At 35.9% G+C, this 17,519-nt stretch overlaps 1 protein-coding gene across 1 annotated transcript in view; it reads left to right on the forward strand.

Annotated features, from left to right (window-relative positions):
• Positions 1-226: 226 nt before the first annotated feature.
• Positions 227-17,519, forward strand: part of Vps11 (vacuolar protein sorting 11) — a 457,238-nt gene continuing 439,945 nt past the window's right edge. Inside the window, exon 1 of the mRNA XM_090408066.1 lies at positions 227-383. Within this exon, the coding sequence (XP_090264192.1) occupies positions 369-383 (15 nt within the window). The 5' untranslated portion in view covers positions 227-368. The remainder of the gene's footprint in view (positions 384-17,519) is intronic.

The following is a 17,519-nucleotide window of genomic DNA, read 5'->3' on the forward strand; positions in this document are numbered from 1 at the left end:
AGTTTTTCTTCAGAAAATTAGTTCAGGCTAAACCGGCTTCTCCTATTCCCTTTGGGAAATAAAAGGAGTTAGCATATTTTGTTTATCTTAATTTATTAAATAGCGTTGAATATGGGTTCCTCTTTTATCGCGACCGAAGGCATTTTAAAATAATATATTTAAATGTGTATTTTCTATTTTGTGAAAATTCCACCAGGGCCATCATCGTTTTGTGTAATGTCAGTGATCATGTGTGTGTGTAGTTGTGTTTACGTGATTTTGGATGTATAATTGGTGTTTTATTTTGTGATATGATATAAAAAATATAACTCGTTTCTGATAAGATGTTTATATCTCTATATATATAGGATCTAGCCTTAGGTACAAAAATGGCTTTTCTTCAGGTATGTGACACGTATGGCTGAAGTATTTCTAAGATGAATGTAATGAATACTGCGCGAAGGCAGACTCTCGCTGTGCAAACTTTACGAAGGTTTATCTAGATACGATTCCTCAAAAAAAAAAAACGGTTGCCATGAATGATTTTGATGTTTTGACACTTACACTTCTATTCATTCCTACGGGAGATAGCTTTCCAGTGCGGTCTTCCTAGCGGATTTGCTCGTTTTATTAGGGGGAGAGGGCTATGGTGTTTAGAAGTGACACTTGCAGACGCCACGAAAAAAAAATTATAAAGGCTTATTAGGGTTTGTGAAGTCATTATGAGATGTTTCAGGATTTTTTAAAAAAAAAAATGTGTTACGTATTTCTCAAACAGATGAAAATCCACTTTCACAAATTCACAAAAGAAGGTTGTACATAAACTAAACATATAAAAAATCTAAAATACCATTTCACAGTAAATTAAAAATGCCAAGAAATTCTATTCTTGAAAGTGACTTCACATTAATGGCCTAGTATTCGATAATGCAAAGCACACATTCTTCTGGCTATGTAGGTAATGCTATGCATTATGGGAAGGACCATTACCCAGACTGGTTTCGACCTTTATTGATTGCTCATCAGTGGGAGACACACAGAAGAGAAGTCATATATATCCCGTATACAAGTATTGAAAAGGTCCGGCACCTTATTTTTAGAATACTCTGGATTAGAGCTAATTGTAGAAAGTGAGGTGGTACACCTTTCCACTACTTGTATGTGGGATATTTATATGTGTATATATGACATATGCTTTACTTAAACCTTTGCATGTATTCTGGGTCTCTTTCTCTTACTGATGATACCTTAATAAAGTTCAAAACTGGGCTGGGTATTGGCTCCTCCCATAATACATAAGCATTATACACACCCAAAAGGATGTGTGCTTTGCATTATGGAATACTAGGCAGTTAATGTGAAGTCGTTAACTTCTATATACAAATTGCTGTCATGAAGAAACTTGCGTACACTTGGCTAAAGAATTAAACTATAATATAATTTCTTGGCAATTTTAATTTAGCCAAGTGAAAAAACTTGCTACCATTTTGCACTGTTAAATGAAATTTCCTTAGGAAATTTCATATCCAAAATATTTGAAGAGATGAATTATTTTTTCATAATGTCAACACACTGTCAAAAGAGATATACTAAAAGCATTATTGTCTTACAAGGATAAACTTACTTTTTTGATTCTGCTATCTCAAGAATGTTTCATCATCAAATTCCTCATTAGTATCCTCAGGTGGGGATTTGCATGATTTTTTGATAGTATTGCATGAAATAGTTACATCATTACTAACTTTCAATCAACAATTTTTATTTCAAATTAATTTATCTGTCAAGACACCAATATTATCAGTTCTTATATTTCTGTCTTTTAAGGCACTTTTTATCATATCTGTCCATCTTGATCTTGGTTTTTCCTCTAGGTCTTTTTCCTGCCAGTCTAGTGAAGAATTTCTTTTGCTAATCTTTCATCCCCCATAGTAACCATACCATCTGAGATTAGCAGTGCTTACACATTCCTGAATGCTGCAATGGCAAGTTCCTTCCTAATACACTCATTTTTAATATGATAATCTCTTTTATGCCATCTGTTCACTCTCCTAATCATTCTCAGAACTGTCATATCTGTGGTGTCCAGTCATAGATCAAATTTTTATTTCTAACACAGCTCTCAGATTAACAAGTTAAAATTGATATGAACACTGTCTTGTATATAGCTAGTTTAGTGTTTTTGACTAATTGCTTTCTTATTCCATATAAATTTATTCAGTTGACTTCCAACCATACCAGTTTTGCTAAGTCTGCTGACTATTTCCACATTTAATTTTCCATCTTCACTAAAAATTGTGCCTAAAGCTGAAATATTTTACTTGGTCTATAGGTTCTCATTTTGGAAGCAGTTGATATGTTCAAATTTAAAAAAAAAATTTTTTTTACCAAATTTCATTGTCTTTCATCTTTTCATTGCTGATTTTCATACCACATTTATCACAACAATTATTTGATTTAGTCAAAGAATCTTGTGGACTTGCACCAGGATTATTTAGAAGTATAACATCATCTGCATAAAGTAAAGAGCTGAGATTAACATATCCAATTTTGATATCAGGTTTAATACCACTTTCTTTCATAATGTAATTCATATATTATTATTATTTATGGCATCTCCATGGAGTCTGGAGCCTCATCGTGGGAGACCCAAATTAACAATTATACACACAAATCCTATCATACTTCTCTTTGAATCCATTCATCATCATGGAACTAATAACTAATTCTGGCATTTCATTTTGCTCGCCGATCATTCTCCATGCAAAAAATCTGGTTCACACACCCCTACTAACTGCGGTCTTACACAACTTCCACAGATGGCCCCTAGTTCTCTGACTGTTTGTCATATATTGAAAATTTTCACTTGCATCGATTTTATAAAACCCCTTTAATATCTTAAGAGTTTCAGTCATGTCTCCTCTTTTCTGCCTATCAACTAAACTTTCTAACCTACAAACTTTCAATCTGTCCTTGTATGGAGTATTCCATAGACGTCACCATCTTGGTTGCTCATCTCTATGAATCCCCTGTACCACCTCCTGATTCACAAGAAGCCCAGTGACCAAATCTGTGCACAGCAGACAAGATGTGGCTGAATCATAGCCATATAAGGAGGGATAATCACTTCCCTATCTTGTTAGTGTGTTTTTCAATATCAGAGTAATCCTTTGATATTGAAAAATCGTTCAAAAAAATAGCTCAAAGTAATCCTTTGAGCCATTTTACCAACTTTTGCAATATGCCTCCAAACTTAAACTCTGTCCACAATTATCTCCAAGACCCTAGCCTCATCAATTTCCTGCAATTCAGTACCATCAATAATACTCCATATGCAACCTTTTCAACTTGAAGTGCATTACCTTAGATTTTGCAACATTAAATTGTCGATCATTATCCTTTGCTTACAATGCTAATTTATTTAAATCACCTACAGGATATCTACAACACTTTTATCAACTATTGCTCTTCTCAGTTTTGCATCATCAGCAAACAACTGAATCTTCTCTTAAATCTTTCCCTATGTCATTGATATACAAATTAAAGAGTAGTGGCCCTAGTACTGAACCCTGCACTAGTCGTCATCATTCTCCTAGATTCCACTCTACCTTCTATTACTCTCTAGTGTCTGTTGTCTGTCTGTCCCCCCCCCCCCCCCATCCATGCTATTAGCTTCATATCTATTTTCATTTACTCCACTTTTTGTAATAGTTTTCCATGTGGTATTCTGTCAAATGCCTTGGCAAAGTTGAGCAATATCATGGTTTAGTGATTACCTTTATCCAATTCTGCTGTCACTTTATTATAAAACGTGAATAAGTTACTAAGACAGGACCTACCCTTTACAAAGTCATGCTGCCCACTATAGAGTATTGCATCCCTATCCACCCACTGTTGTATTTTACCTTTCATGAACTTTTCCAATACTTAACAACCACTCCTGATATATATTAGTTGGTCTATAGTTTGTCTCTATCTTGGAGCCACCTTTATGTAATGGTACTATCTTGCCCTCTTTCCACTTCCTTGGAACCCTGCCAGAGCTGAGACAGATTGAACAACTTCGTCAGGGGCATTGCCAATTCTCTTGCACATTCACGGGCTGATATGTCTGTGAATGCACAAGAGAATTGGCTAATATGCCATTCAGTCCCATTGCTGTGTTTACATTCTTATTTTTTTTATTATGCTGAACACCTGTTCATCTATCTCAATTTTCATATGTGGCTGTGTAACATCAGCAACTGTGAAATCACCTGGATGATACACCTTTGCAAAATTATCACTCAGCAACTCTACCGTTTCTTTTGGCTTGGTCACCTTCCTACTGTGAGCATTATTTAATGTCATCCTACCATACTCATTTTTCCTTTTACTTTCTACATAAAAAAAAATAAAAACTATTTTGGGTTTACTTTGGCCTGTTTGGATAATATTCTCTCATAGTCTGATTTGGTCTTCCTTATCACAGTAGTCACCTTTCTTGCTTGCACTTTGTACTGCTCATGAGTATGCTTATCACTTTTTTCTTTATATTTCCTTCACCGTGTTTTCGTTTTTTGCAGCTCTTGCTTTAAATCCCTACTCATCCACTTAATTCCAACTTCATTTATCCTCCTGACTTTGGATATGCAGTCTGATACTACTACTTTCAAGTAATTTCTGACTACTTGCCATACACTACTGATATTCTTTCCTTGTAGCTTCTCAAGACATGGCACTGTTCCAAGATGACTCCTGAGTCTCTCATAATCACCAGCCTTATAGTTGAACATAAATCACCTTCTTAACAGAGAATTCCATGTTTGGCAACTTCTCTGAACAAGACGAGTTGGAGGCAAGTGTCTACTTGGTTATGGATATAGATGATGAATTATTGCAGAAATAATGGGCACCCTTGTCTCACACCATCTTCCTGAAACTCCTTCATTTCTAACAGACTTACAACTAATATAGACTAAATATTGCTTGATATGTCCCATTTACACCATATAGCTGTGTAATCGTTTCAACAGCACTTCTCTTGGCACCTTTTCATATGTCTTTTCAAGATCTACAAAACTTAAATAATAAATATAGCTTAATCCTTTATCCAAGTGTAAGCAAACAAAGTTTGCGCCTGAAGTATCTTCAGGACTGAGGCAACTCATGGTAAAGGTGGACCAAGCTCTCATCACTCCTTGTCTCAGTATCTCCCATAATGCAAAGCACATCTCCTTGGCAACATATATAATGCTATGTATTAAAGGTAGGACCACTACCCAGACCAGTTTCATCCTTTATTGAGTTCTCGTCAGTGGGAGCCAGACCCAGAGGTGGTGATACCAAGGTGGAAGCAATGGAGAAGTCGTATTTACCTATGAGTTGCCAAAAGGTGTCTCACCTTATTATGAAATTACTCTGGATTTAGAGAAAGATGTTGGAAATTATTTTTTCCCCCACTTAGTTAGACTATAATAAATTTAGTTTAATCCTTTATCCAAGTGTAAGCAACTAAACTAAACTAAATTTATTATAGTCTAACCAAGTGGGGAAAAAAAAAATTTCTAACATCTTTCTCTAAATTCAGAGTAATTTCATAATAAGGTGAGACACCTTTTGGCAACTCATATAGGTTAATATGACTTCTCCATTGCTTCCACCTTGGTATCACCACCTCTGGGTCTGGCTCCCACTGACGAGACCTCAATAAAGGATGAAACTATAATAAATTTAGTTTAATCCTTTATTCAAGTGTAAGCAACTAAACTAAACTAAATTTATTATAGGCTAACCAGGCAGGGGGGGAAGAACTTCCAACATCTTTCTCTAAATCCAGAGTAATTTAATAATAAGGTGAGACTCCTTTTGGCAACTCGTATAGCTAATTATGACCTCTCCATTGCTTTCACCTTAGTATCATCACCTCTGGGTCTGACGAGACCTCAATAAAAGTCCAAACCAGTCTGGATAGTTGCCCTTCCCTTAGTGCATAGTATTATACATGTCTGCAAGGAGATGTGCTTTGCATTATGGGAGATACTAAGACAAGTAGTGATGAGAGCTTGGTCCACCTTTACCAAGAGTTGCCTCAGTCCTGAAGATACTTCAGATGCAAACAAAGATAAAGGATTAAACTAAATTTATTTACTTACTAAATTTACTTACTAAATTTATTTACTAAATTTACTTACACTTGGATAAAGGATTAAACTAAATTTATTATAGTCTAACCAAGTGGGGGAAAAAACTTCCAAAACTTAAATTCAGATCCTTATGTTCCCATGATTTCTCTACTGTATGTCTTAAAGTGAAAATCTGATCCCGACAATCTCTGTTTGATCTGCATCCAGCTTGTTTTTCACCAAGTTTCATTTAAATAATTTTTCTTAGCCATTTCTCAAGGTATACTCGCATAAATATTGCCATGAACACTCAGTAGGGAAATACCTCTAATTCTCACATTCACTTTTATTTCCCTTTTTATAAATAGGTACTATGAGAGCTGTACTCCCATCTTCTGGAATTTGACCAGACCTTCAGAATTATGCAGTGCAGCTACTGTAATACTTTTATACCTCCATTTTTGAGCATTTTGGGTTGGATATAATCTACTCCAGTTGTTTTTCCCCATTTCTGTGTTTAGATGGTTTTCTCCACTTCAAGTATTGATATATATATTCTTGATTGCATTCCTGTTGAGTGTTTTCCACTACCACTCTGTCACTTGTTTCATTTAGCAGTCTTTCAAAGTTATTATGTCAGACATGTAGAATATCTTCATTTTTTATTTTACCTTTATCATCTCTGATTCTTTTTACAGTACTCTTCTCTCGAATTTTGAGATTTTTCAATAGCTTCCAGAATATTTTGCCACCTTCGTGATATTTATTTTCAGTGTTCTGATCAAACTAACCAAACTTTTTCTATTAATTTTGTTTAGCTAGCTTTACACGGCATTTTTTTTTATTTCCTTTTTTTTGTCTGTATTCTCTAAGAGCATAAACTGACTTACTTGCAATGAAGTGTCAATGCATTTTTTTCCCCCACTTCCTTTTCAACTTCTTGAGTCAACCATCTAGTTCTGATTTTTCCATCTTGCAGACAACTTCACCATATGTCAATCAATATATTTTAGACTATAGTTTATGTCTGAAAGCTGCTCAACAAAGATTTATTTAAAAATAACTTTATTATTATTATTATTATTATTATTATTTTCGGGCTACTCCAGGGAGGCCTTAGACTCATCGAGGGAGGCCCTAAACATCATGTCACCACAACTATACGACATTCTCACAGTATCTATCATACCTTGCCTTGAACTCGCTCACTGTCATAGCACCCACAACAGACTCTGGCAGCTTATTCCACTCATTTACCACTCTAAAAGTAAAGAACCCAGCTCTAACACCACTGCTAACCACATGCTTGCCCAGCTTCCATAGGTGTCCTCTAGTTCTCCCACCACCAGTCCTGATCTCAAAAATATCCTCTGAATTAATCTTAGAATCCTTTTAGCAATTTAAATGTCTCAATCATATCTCCCCTTTTCCGCCTATCAACCAGTTTCTGCAACCCACAAATCTTCAACCTGTTCTCATATGGTTCATTCCATAGACCTGCTATCATCTTAGTCACTCGCCTCTGGATCCTCTCAACCTCCTCCCCATCGAGAAGGAACCAAGGTGACCAAATCTGGGCACAGTAGTCAAGATGAGGTCTTATCAAGGCTCGGTACAAAGGTACAATAACTTGCTTGTCTCTGCTCGTTAAGGTATTTTTCAACAACCAAGTGAGTTGATGAGCTGATTTAGCTACTTTTGCAATGTGCCCCCTAAACTTCATCTCCCTATCCACCAACACTCCCAAGTCCCTGGCCTCATCAATCTCTTGGAGTACAGTTCCACCCATGTGGTATACTGCTGCTAATCTTTTCACCCCAAAATGCATAACCTTACATTTTGTCGCATTAAATTGACATTCATTCTCCTTAGCCCAGAACTCCAATCTATCTAAGTCATCCTGCAAGACTTTGACATCATCTGCATTCACTATCGCCCTCCCCAACTTTGCATCATCAGCGAACAAATGAACTGTTCCACTTAGATCCTTCCCTATATCGTTAATGAACAGATTAAACAGCAGTGGTCCAAGAACAGAACCCTGCGGCACCCCACTAGTCACAGGCCGTCTTTTGGACTCCACTCCTGAATAAACCACTCTTTGATATCTCTCCATCAACCACCCACCTATCCATCTCACCAACCCTATATCCATTCCCATATGTTGTAGTTTACGGATTAGAATTCCATGTGGTATCCTGTCAAACGCCTTTGCCAGGTCCAGCAGTATCACTGTAAACCCATTTCCCTTATCCAGTTCAGCTGTCACTGTGTTATAAAACTTGAGCAAGTTACTGAGGCATGATCTACCCTTTACAAAGCCATGCTGTCCCCTGTACAGTATCTCATTTTCATCAATCCATTCCTGTATTTTTCTCTTGACTACTTTCTCCAAGACCTTGACAACAACTCCTGATATGCTGATCGGTCGGTAATTTGAAACCATAGTCTTGGATCCTCCTTTATGCAGTGAAATTATTTTCCCCTCTTTCCACGCCTTCGGGACTAAACCAGACCCGAGACTCAGATTAAACAACATGGTCAAGGGCACTGATAATTCCTTGGCTGCTTCACGCAAGACCCGTGCTGGTATACCATCCAATCCCACAGATATATTCACATTAAGGTTCTGTAATAGACTATTCACCTCCACTTCATTCATCACAATTCCCATATAAACTAATGGCTCCTTCGTTTTTTCAATGTCACCACCTGGATGATAAGTGTGTAAGAACTTTCTTACACACTTTTATTTTCGGTATGAAATTCAGTTTCATCTTGCTCAGAACTAAATGGCGATCACTTCCAATTTCAAATCCTATGTATACTGTTGTGTCCTGAAGCATTTATTTATTGATTTAGCGTATGGCATAATAAAGACACATGACATAAGAATATATAAATACATATTTGTGACAATAAAAATGAAACAAGTAATGCACATATACAAATATCAGGTAAAAAAAAAAGTCTAAAATTTTAAGTATAGTTCAGATAGCCAATCAAGAGCTGAAGGATCTGCCTCAAAAAAGTCTCTCAGGTCACCAGGGTAGGCTCTTATGCTGCAGTTCTCCACAATGTGCCGGATGGTTTGATTTATGGCCCCACAGTCACATTGGGGGTGTGAGATCACTTATACAAATGGTGATCTTCCCATTTGTATAAGCTGTCTGCACAGATACCACGTCCTGTGCATATCATATTTAGGCTTTTCCATAGGTGACGTAGAAGCTCATTCCCTTTCGGATTTTGGTTGGGAAGGATGTTATTGTTTAAGTCTGGTGGCGATTTTTCTTTCAAAGTTTCTAGCCATTTTGAATTAACATTGAATTGCTATTGACTAGTTCTTCAGCCAGTATTAGTGGAGACTGTCGGTATTTAAGGTGATTCATGTTTATATATGGGAGGTCTTCGTGTATCGGCAACAGGGGATTGCTGTTTATTTTTGTGTGTTCTTTTACTAGAGCATTTTGTCTGCGTAAGTTTGGTGGTACAATATTGCTCAAAGTTGGAAGCCAATAGAGAGGGGGGGGGATTTGACACAACCTGTTATTGTCCTCATCGCTGCATTTATTTGTGTGTTGATTTTCTTGATATGAGGACTGTTTAACCATACTGGTGAACAATATTCTGCCATAGAGTAGACTAAGGCCAACGTGGAGTATCGCAGTGTAATAGAAGAAGAACCCCATGTAGAACCACACAGTTTTTGTATGATGTTATTACAGGTTCTGATCTTTAAAGAGAGATTCTCCAGATGTCTTTTGAAAGATAGTGTTCTGTCCAGGGTAACACCCAGATATTTAGGGAAATCTTGGTGCTGCAGCATTGTGTTGTTAGAGCTGACCTGAAGTTTCCTATTTGCCAATTTGATGTTTAGGTGAAAAGAGCTAACCTCAGCCTTATTGAGGTTCGGTGTTAGTCTCCATTTATGAAAGTATTCCCCAATGGTTCTAAGGTCATTGAGAATATCTTCTGTTACTTCAATGCTCTTGTGTTGGATGGCGAGGGCTATGTCATCAGCATAAGCAAATTTTTTTGACCTAGTTGTCAGTAGATCAGATGTATTTAAGTTGAATAAAATTGGTGCTAATACTGAGCCCTGTGGGAGCCCATTGTTCAACGTTCTCAGTTTGCTCATTTTGTTTCCCAGTACCACATGGAAGAACCTGTCAAAAAGCATGTTACCAATAAGTCTTATGATGGATTGGCATGGTATGACTTGTATCAGCTTGTATAGCATCCCCTCTTTCCATACCATGTCGTATACAGCAGTAAGGTCAACAAACACAACAGAGGTTTTCAAACATCTCTGGAAGCCTGCTTCGATATGGGTAGTAAGGCTTAGTACTTGGTCCGTACAACTACATTGAGTCCTAAAGCTTGCTTGCTCAACAAGGATAACTTCAGATATTTTTGGTCCAATTCTGTTAAGGAGGAGTCTCTCGAGGAGCTTATAACAGCAACTGAGGAGTGCAATTGGGCGATAGCTCTCTGCTTGATTTTGAGGCTTGTTGGGTTTTAATATGGCTATTATTTTGGTTCTCTTAAACACTGTTGGAAGGTTTTCGGTCCTTAAAATGTGAGAAAAGAATCTTGATAGCCATTGACAAGCATTTTTTCCACAGTTTACCAAGAATTCAGGTGAACACCATCAAAAGCCAGGTGCTTTGCCAGTTATCACCTCCTTCAAGGCCTCAGTTATTTCGTCTGTGGTTTGCAAATTTTGCAAACAAAGCAGAGGTCTGGGTTGTATTCCCTCTTCCATGCTGCAGCCTTAAAGGTTCCTCTGTCCTTTGCATCAAATATTAAGCTAAGATTGTTTTGCTCAGCCCAGTTTGTTAATGCTTCACCATTTTCATCATTATTATTGTAATTCCGCATGGTGTGATGGCTGTTAAAATCTCTTGTGTAAATAGTAGGATGTGGAAATATGGGAATTATTTCAGGTGTCCTGAAGCAGTAGGAAACCTTTACTACAGTAATAACACAGTCAATAAGACTTTTCTTATATTTTGCATTTTCTCTCCATACGAATTTGTAATAATTTTTATGTTGGAATATAGCTTTAGTAATAACTAGGCCATCTTCTGAACAGAAACTCAGGACATGGCCTAGTTATTACTCCAAATTTTCTGAAAACATAATTTCCTACTTTGCTGTTTAGATCTTCAACAAGGACTAGCATTTACTTTTTCATTGTCAACTGCCTTCTCTAATGCCTCAAAAGATTCCTTTACTTCTTCTGTAGAATCATAGGCACAAATAAGTCTCATTGTCGAATTCCCCATTCTGATATTTGCCTACATTATTCTACTTGCCAGAAGGTTGGTTGATTGGTAGTGCCTCTGCTACTAATGGCTCAAAAAGTTAAGCAAGTTTGAGCACGTTTGTCGTTGAAAGGGGATTAATCGTTCGATGCTGTTGGTACACTCTCCCTCGATGAGTCTGGACTCCCTGGAGGTGTCAAATAATAATAATAATAATATTGCTTGCCATTCAAGAAGATTATCCTCATATTTAGTGCTAAGTACTATAGCTATTGTTGTGTCCTGAATAAGCATTAAAAGGGTTTATATTAAAATATTCAGGTCACAACATTAATTCTACTCAGGTAGAGAACATGGAACGTTGGCAATAAAAAAATTAAATTGTTTGTGAACACAAGTCAAGATAAAGTTTAAGGAATTGTATAAAATTGTATAAAGTGTTTAAATATAATCTGTATTAAGTGTGGGCCTGATAATAGAAATCCATGTAAACTGGCAAACTCCGTTTGGAAAACCAGCCTCTTGCACTGAAATAGTAAAGCCTGTGAGTCAGGGTTCAAAGGTCACTTTTACCGTCCTGCATTATGAAAGTATTGGAAAGGGAAACCTAAGCGTCTTCCAGGAATAGGAGGCAGACATGTGCGAAAAATTAATAGAGTGAGCTAATGAGATTGACGTGGACACACGTGACCGAGTTGGCGTGTGTCGCAAATATCGAGATTTAACGAGAGGAGAAAATGAAACAAAAAGGCCTTGCATGAAGATTCGAAGACTCTTTTTTTCCTGGATTCCTGATCTCTCGGAGTGGTCCTGCTCATCGTAGGAGGGAAGTCCCTGGCCAGTCGCGGAAGGTACTTAATTCGTCCGTCGCAGCGTTCGTATTGGGCCAAGCTATGTCCATGTTCTAGGATAGCTGTGATATTGTCATATGATGGAGGGACTAAATTGAGCCGTCCATTCAAGGCGACGTTACCGTGCCACCTCCCATGTTTCCCTCGGAGATTCTACTCACACAGATCTACTGAAGATATCCTCCAAAGCGATTACATTTGAAGGCCTTGATGATTAGACAAGGCGGGAACAAGTTTTAAGAGTTCAAGGACAGAAATGGTAATGTAGATTCTTGAAATACTAATTCCAGTTGTAAGAAGAGAGTGAATTTCCTGTGTGAATGTTTAAATTGGACTGAACTTAAAGAACTGGAAGAGTAGCCTACAACTAGATACGTGTCCGAGACAGTGTTAAGAATTGTTTGCCCAAGAGGCCGAATAGATACATGATCATGTTAAACTAAAAGTGTAATTGTGCTGATGTGTTCACTGATAGCCACGTGTATCCGAATGGCTTAATGATGATCTATGAATTGTATTTTATGATTGTATTTAAGGTTATTAAGATTTAGTATGTGTGATAAGTACAAGTTAATTAGAGCTTTTGATCTGAGTTGAGTGCAACCATATTATCCTGTTTTGAAATGTATTATAGTGTATCACCTTAAAGCTAATTAAATTGTTTCATTCATGTACTTGCATGATCTGCCTATATTATATGAATTCAAAACTACCACTCATAAAATTAACAACGAACCAAGTGGGATAAACCCATGAATACTAATGCAATAAGTAAGCCATGACTGTAAGAAAGAAAAGGACAAGCGAGGGGGGAGATAAATTTATGCTTGATCAAATAATCATTAACTCTCTAAAGGAGTCACCCTGAACAAGAATCCTTTCTACCTAGGTATTAGCTGGCGCAGCATAAATATAAATATGTTAATACTTATAGGGTGAACTTCTTCAGATTGTTTGTTTAGGACATGGAGAGGCCAATAGGACTGCAAAGCACTGAAGGAGAAAATATTTGATTGTAGAGTTTAAATTATGAGGGATAAATGTGTATAAGTAAGGTACAGTGTTAGACGAGTTTTGAATTTAAGAAAGATAGGATGTTGGATTAGTTAAGAAAGGGTAGATAAAGGGTAAATAACTAATTAAGTAAAGAAAAAGCAAACAAGATAAGAAAAAGTCTCAACATAAATGGTGTAGCTGGTAGGATAAAGGAAAGATATAAAACAATAGAAGTTAATCTAAACGATTCGAGTACAAGCGTATTATAACAAATAAGTAGAGAGATAAGTATTATAAGAAATGTCGCAACACTATTCCTTCTTTTCGCTGACTGTTATTGCCTAAATATAATGCTTTGTATTTGTTGCTCAGGATGATCTTACTTGCTTTTGTCTCTTTTGTTTCAGTCCCACCTGTTATAATTGATCTGGTACTGTCTGACCACAGATGGAAGATCCCTCAACACTTTTGTGCATAACAGAAGGCGGTGAATCCATTGCAATAATAGAGTAATCAATGATGAGTGTTTATTATTATTATATGTCGGAAAATTAGCTTTTCCTTTAGGAAAATTCTAGTTTTTAAAATGGTAACTATTTTGCTTGTACCACAGTTGGAAAATTTTACATATAAAATACGTAATTTTGCTTGTTCATGACGAATTCGTACATCGTCTTATGCCTTTTATCCCCTTCAACATGAACTGACTCTTCTTGGCACTGTGCCAGCCAGGGTTCTCGCATCTGTGGTCAGACAGTACTTATCCAGTTCTGCTAGTTCCATTTCTTTTTCATTGATGCTTCTTATGTTGATAGTACCAATCTTGAACTCTGCAGATGTTGAGTTGGGTTGTATTCTGGGATTTTGTTCCAGTAGCTGAGTTTTCGCTCTTTGCCCTGGTTTTCTGAAGAAAATAATGAGGACCTTGTTATTAGGCAACACCTCAGCTGGCATAGGATTTTGTCATGTTGTAGTCAGTAAAAATACGATTTGGTTGGCGAAATCTCAAATTGCCAGTCTCTCCTTGTTTGTTCATTATCCAGATAGATACGTAACAGGGAGGACAATGAGAAGGTGAGAATTGGACATTAGGTCAGAAGCCCCGCTTAGTTCTGCACATCACTTAAAAAACTATGGAGGTCTCCTCTGGTTATAAAGCTTTACTCTTAAGACCCCCCCCCCCCACACACACATAAGAATGAAATAATATTATTTGAATATATGTTGCCCCTAAGCAAGCATCATATTACCACCCCCAAATTCAAGAAAATATGTAAAATTAAAAAGAAAAAATAATGGTGCTTTATGATTAAGATACAATTATGCCAGTTTTTGCAACTTCCGGTCATTCCTTTAGTTGCTTAGTGGGTTATGACGCCCCTGACTCCAACCGACACTGGGTTGTAGTTCAGTGTGATCTTGTAATAATGTAAACAGTCTCTTTAACTTTCTCCACAGTGAAAAAACTCTATTAATTTAAGAATTATTCAGAGGCTTACAACAGTACAAATGCCAAGGGAGTGGAAAGAAGGTAAAATTATTCCACTGCATAAAGGTGGTGATAAGTGTGTGGTTACAAATTATATGCCAATATCTCTATCTGCAGTTGTGGTGAAGGTACTAGAGAGATTGGTGAGAAATAGAATACAAATAGATTGATAACAGCAGTATTCTCTGTGGTGATCAGCATGGGTTTGTTATTTCTTAATTGTTATTTGTTAATGATGCAAAGTGTAAGATTTTGAAATTTGTTAAGCAACAGTGGGATGAAAAGTATACACTTAGTGGGAAAACTTTGAAGGAAGTAGAAGAGATGAGAGATCTGGGAGTGGTGGTGAATAGGGAGGGGACACATTGCACAAGTTGTGAAGACATCACATCAGATAATGGCAGTGATACAGAGGACCCTGATATTCAGCAATAGAAGTTATGATGCCATTGTATAAGGCATTTATTGGGTCTCATATGGAATATTATGAACTGGTTTGGTCACCGGTTTTCATGGCAAAGAGAATATGTTAGAAAGGGTCCAGCGAAGATTCACAAAGGTGGTCGGGGATCTTTGATATATATAGAGGGATAGATAGAGGGAATGTAAATTGCAAAGCTCGTGAATAGGAGGGGGGGGGGAGTTATGATTGAGATATATAAGTTAGTAAGCAGTTGTTATCAGGTTAGCTTGGAAGAGATTTTTCATAGAATGGGAGAGGAGAGGGTAGAACAAGAGGCTATCCCTGGAAGTTGTATAAGGAGGGTGTGAACAAGGATGTGAGTAGCTGGATCTTTACACAGAGTGTAGTTGGTAAGTCTGCATTGTCTGAGTGTGTTGTGAATTTAGTTACATTGAATCAATTTAGGGCATGATTGGATGAGATTTGCGTTCCCACGTTGAGTCTGACTCCATGGAGGTCAGATGTTAATAATAATATCCACATTTACTGCATTCAAACAGCATTTCTTCCTGTTTACTTTGCTTTTTTTGCTTTGTTTTCCTTACATTGTCATGAACATTGTTCTCAATTAAGTGATCAAATAAATAGATAAAAAACCTTTTGATTTATCACAGTTCAGTATGGCTGTGTCCAGGGGTGTAGTCCTAAAAGAAATAGTGCCAGGGCTCTACCTTGGAAACAAAAATCCAGAGCATAAAGTGCATCATTTATTATTATTATTATTATTATTATTATATTAATTTTAATTATATTATATTATATTAATTGTTATATTATTATATATTTCAATTAATATTATATAATATTATGTATTAAATAATATAATAATAGTGGCAAGCTGCTATTTTTTGACCGAAAGCTGAAACTGCATTATAAGTCTTATTATTATAATTCTTATAATTTATTATAAGAATTATAATAAGATTCAGATATATCTCATCTAAATAAATTAGAAATCAAGTTTATGAGAAAATTGGATCAAATAATTAAATCAGAAATAAAGTTTATGAGAAAATTGAATTCAGGATGGATTTAGAAAAGGATGATCATGTATAGACCTGGCCTTTTGCCTAAAATTAATAATAGAGAAAAGAAGAAAATATAATTTAGAAACATATATTGCATTTATTGAAAAAGCATTTGACAAAGTTAAAAGAAACATATTATTTAACATATTAAAAGAAAGACAAATACCAAATAATATCCTAAAAACTGTCACAAGTATATATGAAAATAATCAAATACAAATAAGATTAAATCACGAGCTATCATATACGAGAGAGATAAGCCAAGGGGTCCAACAGGTATGTCCTCTCTCAGCAACTCTTTTTAATATCTACTTAAATGAAATAATAATAAAATGGAATAAAAATTTACATCAAGGAATTAAACTTTCTCCTGCAGTAAACTTAAACACTCTCCTCTTTGCCAACGACCAAATAATAATTACAAATTCTGAAGATAACTTACAGAAAGCTATTTTAGATCTAAATGAGGTATCCAAAGATTATGGTATGATAATATCAACAGAAAAATCAAAAACTATGGCCTTTAAAGGACAAGATCCAGCAAGAACTAAAATAGTAATAGATAACAAGATCTTAGAACAGGTGAATTCATTTAACTACCTAGGATGTATGATCACATATGAAAATGAAAAAGATATAAATGTAAAAATTGCAAAATATTTAAAAATTACAGGTATAATTAACTATATTTAAACCAAACCTAGTTCAAAAACAAACCAGACTAAAAGTATACAATACATTAGCCCTACCAGTCTTAATGTATGGAAGCAAAATCCAGACAATAAAACAAAAAGACAAACAAAGATTAACAACAGCAGAAATGAAGTTTATGAGAAAAACTGCAAAGTATACCCTGTTTGATCACAAAAGAAATGAAGAAATTATGAAAGAATTAAACCAAGAATCAGTAATAGAAAAAATTAAAAAAATATAAACATGAATGGATAGAACACATTCAAAGAATGAAAACAGAAAGATTACCAAAACAAGTCTTAAAGTACAAGCCATTAGGAAAAAGAAAACCAGGACGTCCTCTTAAACGATTCAACGATGACTTTTAAGGCTGGAACAGGCCATGCTAGGCCTAAATCCTTGATACGCATGATGATGATGATAATTTATTATAATGAATTTAAAATTTTTGATAGTTTTAAAAAAGTACCAGGGCATTGCCTTGCCCCGACTACACCCCTGGCTGTGTCGTATTCACATTGCTGTGGTCCAGCTGACACTGTCTTTATTATACTCAGTGAAGCACTGCAACTAATTGACATTATAATGCATATTGCTTAAAATAAGTATATAAATAACAATATTTAATATATTAAGTTTTATACTTTAT

This window comes from Typopeltis vanoorti, chromosome 18 (genome assembly GCF_054136105.1).
Source record: "Typopeltis vanoorti isolate ZY-2024b chromosome 18, IOZ_Tvanoo_1.0, whole genome shotgun sequence".
Classification (NCBI taxonomy): Eukaryota; Metazoa; Arthropoda; class Arachnida; order Uropygi; family Thelyphonidae; genus Typopeltis; species Typopeltis vanoorti.